This window comes from Mastigoproctus giganteus, chromosome 6, assembly GCF_048544385.1.
Source record: "Mastigoproctus giganteus isolate SK-2022 chromosome 6, ASM4854438v1, whole genome shotgun sequence".
Classification (NCBI taxonomy): Eukaryota; Metazoa; Arthropoda; class Arachnida; order Uropygi; family Thelyphonidae; genus Mastigoproctus; species Mastigoproctus giganteus.
In genome coordinates, this window is record NC_143580.1 from 8,560,301 (window position 1) to 8,568,568 (window position 8,268).

The window sequence follows — 8,268 nt, forward strand, 5'->3', positions numbered from 1 at the left end:
TTCCCTCTACCAAAAAAAGAATAGTCCAGAGAAAATATACAAATTATTATTATTAGGCAAACATTCATAAACATGGCAAGTCACAACAAAAGTGTGAAACTAGTTTCTCATATTTAGCTTTCTTCGAATATACTGAATATCAAATTAGATTTTAGGATAAAATTATCTTCTTTTGCTGCTAATATAAATCTGCTACATCATTTAATGATGTTCAACATCATCGTTCACATTGGTTCTCTTCTTAGCTGTTGAAAAGCTCTAGAGTGAACACATAAATAAACTAACTGAAAATTTATTAATTTCTTTTACTTTTTTTTTTATGCATTTATAATTTTGGGCTGCAAAAAAAAAAAAAAACACCGCACTTGAGCTATATAAAGTTTGGGAAATGCTTGCTGCTTTATTCATCCAGACAGCATGGACCCTGACTCACTGAATTTTCTGATATCCTTGTCAGTAAAAAGTTATTCCATTAGATAAACTAAATTCCACTTCAAGAAGTGATTCTGCCAATACCCTTCTGTTTCAATATGAGTATTAATTCACTTGGAAATATTCTGAAATCATTCTTGTTTCAGAATAAAGTATACATAGCCACATTTATTTAGAAATGGTTTCATGCAAACATGGGGAGCACCAAGTTAAAGGGTGCAATAACATCTGTTCACAGCAAATATAGCATAAAAATGCACATGGATGATTTTTAAATTAGTTCTTGTGTATAAGTGGAATATGAATCAAAAAACATTTTAAATTTTATCTTTAAACCCGATGAACAAATTTTATGTTTATCTGCAGTGAAAGTAATATTCGATGCTCCGTATAATTTAAAATACAAAATTCTACAATACATATAAAAGATTCAAAATCTTTTTCAGATTTTTTTTTTAAAAACTGTTTTGCATTCAAAAATTATTCTGTTCATATTGCTTTCCACAATAATTTTTTGTTACTGTAAATTTTTGTTTGGTAATACTCCAGAACATGGTGCATCCTCCAAAATGGCAGCAAGGAGAAAGAAATAATAATTACCAGATTTCTATTTGTCTGATTTTAATGAAATTTAGAATAGCTTGACAAATATTTTTAAAATGCCCAAATATAAAATTTCATGAAAACCCATCCACTGGGAGTCAAGTTGTTACATGTGGATGGGCAATGGTGAAGATGGTAGATACAAGTGTATATGTGCCTAAACTATTAGAATGGCATAACATTCTCTTAAACATTCTGCAAATCTTAACATAATTAACAAGTACCTATCATTATAAGTTAATCTTTTATTAAAGTTTTGGCTTTTTATTTCCACTTTTCTTGTACATTTACAATATACAGAAAATATCAAGTTAATTATTGAGGTTTGAATAAACTCTCCTCAGCTTTTCTTTCCTGTTTTGATTGTAGTGTTTTTTCCATGGCTTTCCTGCTAAAATGTTTGCCGAGCCACTAGGCAAACCAATAACTGCCTCATTCTTAGAAAGACTTCCTGATATTCCTCTCACTCCTTTTTGATGAACTTGAACTGAAAGTTTCTCAAAGAATTGCTTATCCAGCTCTTCACTTTTTTCATTTAATTTATTTCCTTTTCTGCTTTCTGAATTTGCTTGGCTGTGTTTGGATAATGGGAACTGATGATAACCTGCCTGATCAACACCAGGTGGTGCATGGCAATACAGGAGTTTTCCACATACAAAATCTTTTAATATATAACGGGCCGAACGAGCATTATTTGGCAAACCACCTTTGCTCATAAAACCTCTCATTTGGCTATATGCATTCAGAAACTTTTCAGCTACAACATGGTATGGTTCCTCATCGATAAATTCCGATAACAAAATTCCATAAGTTGACTTTAAAATATGTAGCGGTATTAAACTTGCAACACATTCCATAGGAAGTACATAATTTGTCATTTGATCAATGGGAAGAATGCCATTGATAATCATGTCGGCCTTAGTTGATACAAATGTAGGAAATACTAATCCCGGACAATCACAGAGACAGAAGGTTGGCTCTAACATTATTGTTTGAAAGTGTTTTGTCTTCCCTGGGGTGGCAGAAACAGGTACCTTTTTACAAGTCAAAAGTGCATTAATTGTACTACTTTTGCCAACATTTGGATAGCCAACTAATCCAACTGTTGTTATACCTTCTTTTACTTTCTCACCACGATGGAGAATCTTTAGAGTCTCTATTAATTCTTCTCGAGTTAGTATTTTATCTTCATTATTAAACGTACATATTTCAGGTTCCTTAGCTGGAGAGGAGGCTGCTCTGTTTGCAATATCAGATGACTTTTCAGTAGTTTCAAAAGCATTTTTATGAACACTTCTTTCTAATTTCCTGTCACCAGAAAAATTTTGATTTTGAGAAGTTTCATACTCATTTTTCCCATCAATAGCATCCTTCAATACACTTTCAGAGTTCTGATCAATAGCAGAAAAGAAAATTACCTTTATCTCGGAATCCTGGAAATACTTTTTCCAACACTGTCTCTGCGTTTCTGTAAGAAAATCAGATTTATTCATTAATAACAGTGGTATTTTTTCTTTGCAAACCTCTTTTACATATTTTGCCAGATCTTCACAATAAAACAAAAGAGGGTTACGAGCATCAACAATCTGAACGATAATATCGCTCATTTCAACAACTCTCCATAACTGTCTCCAAAACTCTAGGTTCCTCTCAAATGGTGTAAGTGTTAGATTTTTTGTTTCTTCTAACTGTGCCATGTGTCGCCTCCACTTTAAAAATTCTTCTTTCTCCCTTTCTTCTAATTCTTCGGGAGCCATTCTTCTATCCCATGCAGGCCTCCTTGGAATAGTAATCATATGTTTGCATTCTTCCTCTTGTAGTTTTATAGCTCCTTGACTCTGCTCCTTCTGTAAGACACTAGGGGGTTTCACAATGGTAATGTTTAGTTTTTCCGCAGCAAATTCAGTTCCGGCTAGCTCAGCAGTTGCCAAAAATTCTTCCAAGGAGCTTTCTTCCGTGACACTACGCAAATTTAACCGGGCCCAATCCCCTTCATCTGGAAGTACAGTATGACGAAACCCATCTTTGCTTGTGACTCTCCTATGTAAACGGGCGTGATCACGAATCAAGGCCCTCCCAAGAGATTGTTTTTTACTTTTTTTATTCATTTTGAAAAAAAAAAACACTAACCCTATTTACTGAAGCATAATAATCTGCGACAACGGATTGTTAACATACACTCAAAATAACTTCTTTTATAGGATGATGGTGTTCGAGCCTTACCACCAATAAACGAAGGAAACTTTAAATCATTGAAACGAAAAGACTAGAATCGACATACCAACTTAACATGCAACACAACCTTACGAAACCATATTGTAACAAAACTGCCATCTACCGGAAAAGAGTATTTCGTAGAAAAACTACAAAAAAAAAAAAAAAAGTTACTAGCCATAACAGTTTACTATCATCGCTCCCTCGTGGATAGCACGGTTGGTATAATCACCGTTTACCCTCCACCGGGTGGAAAAACCTGAGTTTGAATCCTGTCACAGGCACGTTATATAAGGCACAATATAGCCTTATTTGCTGATACGTCTAAAACCCTACAACAACTACTAATGCCATTGCGAGTAATAGAGTGTATGTAATCACCATCATCCCTACTCCGGGAGAAAAAAATTTTCTTTAGCAAACAGCAAATCCACCGCACAATACACGCAATTTACAAACAATATAATGACGCCTCGTAGCCTTATTTGCTTTAGTGCCTAATACACACGGTTCACTGTTTAAAATTAAGTTAAAAGCGTTCGCGATTGTAAAACTTATAAATCGCAGAAATCAAAAGACATCAAGGAGCGCTGGTGTAGAGCAGTGGAGTAGATTCCCATGCTCTTTAACAATGGACCAACCAATGGAGCCCGCGGTAGTGAACTTTATGGTAAAAGCCACTATTTGCTATACTGCTGTAGCACACCAAGACAAAAAGAGTTCAACATTTAAAATATTAATTCAGGGATTAAAACTGGTTTTCAAACTAGGTGGACTATTTTATTTATACAATTCCAGGAAATAGATTCAACTTTCAGCAACATTAGTATGTAGGCGGTTAACGCATCTCAAAACTATTAGACAGCCAGGAACGGATTTAGATATCATCAAGCCCTAAGCCGAAGTATGCGACGAAGTCCGAAATGATGTAATTATAGATTATTTCCCCGGAAAGGAATACGGGGAGGCCTCGACCCGAGGTTTATCCAGCAATAAGGACAGCGTTTTTATCATTATGTACTCTTAGGATATAGCACTTTTTTACTATCTGTTAATAAACTACAGTTAAACTGTTGATAATTCTGCTCAGGTTGCTATCAAACTGAACAGATATTTTGCACCTATGTTCATACATGAGGAATGATTTGGATGATCAGTTTAATGATTTTCAACGCATCCTGGGTGAATGGGATCTATCCAATTATATTAAAATAAGCAACAAAAGAGATAAGCAAAACTTTTAACCATGATTATGAGAGTGTCCCTGAATTCAGGGGAGGACCCTACGATTGAAAATATGCGAATATGTTCACAAAGGGAGATTACAGGGGGATAGCCAGCGGGTGGTTGATTGCTGCTTGCTTTCTTGCATCATTTGCCACTACGAATGCTAATGCTAAAAGTGACATGAGTAATTACAGACCTGTTAGCTTAATTTTTGTTCTAAGGAAAATAATGGAGTCACTAAGAGAAGTAATGCAAGACCATCTACACAAGAATGTAATTATACTGCAATCACAGCATGAATTTCTAAGGTGCAATCTGTCGGACAAAATTGATCAGATACTATGATGCAGTACCAAAGGAATTGAATGCAAAAATAATTTCGATATCATGTACAATATTCAGATTTCAGGAAAGCGTTTGATAATGTTGCACATAAAAGACTGCTGTATGAATTTGAGCAGTGTAGCATTAAGAACAAATTACTGCTATGGAGAAAGGGACAGTTCAGTGGGAGAAGACAGAGCGTGATTATTAATGGACTGCTCTTCGTGGAGTAATGTTATTAGTAGAGTTCTCAGGGTTCAGTGCTAGCCCGATTGTTGTTTTCTATATTGATTAATGATATTGATGAAGGTATATCAGATTTAAATTTGTAGATGAAACGTTGCAGGGTGGTTAATGACAGTAATCAAGGCATGTTACTGCAACAAGACCTAGCAAACTTACGCAGATGGGCTGAGAGATGGCAGTTGAAGTCTAAAATTGACAAAATAGATTACAGAAATCCAAGAGTAACGTACGAACTGTGTAGTACCACACTCAGAGTAGTGGAAAATACTTGGAGGGGGAGTAATTGTGCAATAAGATAAGAATAAGTTCTCTGAGCAGTGAAGACAGGATGCTAACACAGTTCATTCCTGTTTATCGATGATATACAGGAATTTTTCTAGCAGGAATAAGGAGATGATTGTCCCTCTGTACAAGGCAATGGTTAGGCTCCATCTTGAGTACTGCATGCTGGTCTGGAGGCCTCATTTCGGATCTGTTGGAATGGGTGCAAAGAAGAGCAACGAAGTTAGTGACAGGAACAAAAGGGTACTTCTGCTAGGAAAATCTTCAGTTATGTAAATAGCAGCGTCTGGGACTAAGCACCTGTGAGATCTGAATAAGGTTTATAAAGCTTTTAATGGATTGAGTAAGCTCAATCCTAATGCAATCTTTTTCTTGTTCAGACTACATGCATGAATAAATATAAATTTGGATTGAGGAATGATGGTTGCTGGTTGGATATGCGGACGTTTGCCTTCAGTCAGCAGGTGGTTGATTGTTGAACAAATTTCCATCCGGTTTTGTGGAGATAGCATTATGAACAATTTCAAGGAATTGCTAGACAAACTATTATCGCTACTGCTAATACTAATAAGAACTAAAAATCATACACGGACAGAAAATATAATAAAGGAATTAGACAAGGGAGCATGTTATCACCGTGCATTTTTAATCTATACATAGATATTGTTTAGAGAGATTGAAGAACCGAAAGAGGTCAACACTAGTGGAAGATTTTTATATAACTTACTAGATACACCGATCAGCCGAAACCTTATAGCCAGCGAGTTGTTATGCAAATCGAAGCACCTGCAAGTGACTTACGGCGCGGGTCGGGACACGGTACAAAAAACACCCGATACTGAGCTCCGTTAATCAGTGTGACTCTTGTTCTTCACATGGGAAAGGCATCGGATTTAAGAGAGTTTGACAAAGGCCAAATTGTAATGGCCAGACGACTGCGTCAGAGCATATCAAAAAAGCATGGCTGTTGGGATACTCACGGTCAGTCGTGGTTAGTACCTACCGAAAGTGGTCCGAGGAGGGGAACCCCACGAACCGCCGGCGAGGTGTTGGACGACCACGGCTCATCGATGCTCGAGGTGAGCGAAGGCTCTCCCGGATGTTTCGTGGTAACAAAAGGGAGACTGTGGCGCAACTCGGAGGTAATTGGAATGCTGGTGACGGGAGTAATGTGTCACAACACACAGTACATTGAACCCTGCTGAAAATGGGGCTGCATAGTCGCAGACTTCTCCGAGTACCCATGCTAACCACGGTTCACCGGCGACTTACATTTCATGTTGCACCATGTGAACGGCCGGATATGTGTGCGGCGTTTACCTGGAAAGTGATGGCGCCTGGATGCACTGTAGGACGAAACAAGCCGGTGGTGACGGTGTCATGGTTTGGGCGATGTTCTGCTGGGATACCCTGCATCCAGTCATTCATGTGCCGGGCACTCTGATGTCTACCACCTACCTAAACATCATTGCTGACCAGGTACACCCTTTCATGGGAACGGTCTTCCCCTCTGGCGGTGCTGACTTTCAGCAGGATAATGCGCCATGCCACACTACCTGGATTGTTCGAGACTGGTTCGCGGAACATCAGAAAGACTTTCAGGTATTGCCCTGGCCTCCAAATTCCTCAGACATCAATCCCATCGAGCATCTGTGGTTTGTGTTGGAAAAGCAACTCATCTGCTGCGTCTCAACCACGGACCTTACAGGAGTTAAAGGATCTGCTGGTTACGTGTTGGTACCAGATACCACAAGTCACATTTAGAAAGCTTGTAGCGTCCATGACTCGCCAGGTACCAGCTGTTTTGACTGCACATGGAGGACCAACATCATATGATGTAGGTGGATAATGTTTTGGCTCATCAGTGTATATGTTATATGATAATGACTCTTGCTTTACTAGCTGAATACTAAAAAAAAAAAAGTAATGAATTATAGTTGTTTTAAATAGAAGTGGAAAAGGCTGGGGAGTGAACATAAGTGTGAAGGAAAAGGAAAGTGATGGCCGTTAGCAAAGGAGAAAATAAGAATAGGTATGAATTGAGGAAACGCAACAATTGATAAATTTAGCTACCTTGGACATACAATTATCGTTGAAGGGAGAAGTGAAATAGAAATAAAAAATATCTGTCATAGAAAGGCTAAAAGTGCATTTAGCAACATGAAAAAGAATTTTGATATCGTGAAATCTTAACATTAAAACCAAGCTTAGAACTAATGAAGACTTTGTTTGGTGCATTCTGTTATAAGGAGCCAAAATGGAGAGGGAGCCAAAAGGGATAAGGAGGTGATTATTCCATTGTATAAGGCAATGGTCAGGCCACACCTAGAGTACTGTATACAGGTCTGGAGGCCTCATTTCAAGAAGGATGTAGAGCTGCTGGAACGAGTACAGAGAAGGGCAACAAGATTAGTGAATGGAACAAAGGGGTGCTCTTACGAAGAAAGGCTTAAGTTTTGCAAATTACAGTGTCTGGAGACTAGGCACCAGCGAGGTGATCTGATAGAGGTGTATAAAGCCTTGAATGGTTTGAGCATGCTCAATGCTGATGGGATTCTTCCTCTCGCTCAGAATAATCACCTGAGAGGGCATAAATCCAAATTGAGGAAAGACAGATCTAGGATAGACGTGCGGAAATTTGCCTTTAGCCAACGGGTGGTTGGTTGGTGGAACAGACTTCCATCCCTTGTCGTGGAAGTTGATATCCTAAATAAGTTTAAGGCTCAGCTGGACAGTTATTTTGAACAAACAGAGGGGTGAAGTGGAAGTGGTTTTTTTTTTTTTTTTTTTGGCTGATGCTGCATAAGTTTGCTTTCTTGCATCAAATGCCTCTACTAATGCTAATGCTAAAAATAAGATCCTAAATGAAATAAATGCTTTTTAATGTGGATATGTCAAAGAATGATGAAAACATCATGAAAATAAAATTAACTAACGCGA

The 8,268-nt window shown here is 37.8% G+C and overlaps 1 protein-coding gene across 1 annotated transcript; it reads right to left on the reverse strand.

Moving 5' to 3' along the window:
- Positions 1–995: 995 nt before the first annotated feature.
- Ns3 (nucleostemin 3) lies at positions 996–3,341 on the reverse strand. Its single transcript, XM_090375823.1, has one exon. The coding sequence runs from the start codon at positions 3,141–3,143 to the stop codon at positions 1,347–1,349; it is 1,797 nt and encodes a 598-aa protein (XP_090231949.1). The 5' UTR covers positions 3,144–3,341; the 3' UTR covers positions 996–1,346.
- Positions 3,342–8,268: the final 4,927 nt, after the last annotated feature.

Excerpts from the sequence above, each read along its gene's own strand:
- Ns3 (XM_090375823.1), bottom strand. The coding sequence starts at position 3,143 with ATGAATAAAAAAAGTAAAAAACAATCTCTTGGGAGGGCCTTGATTCGT.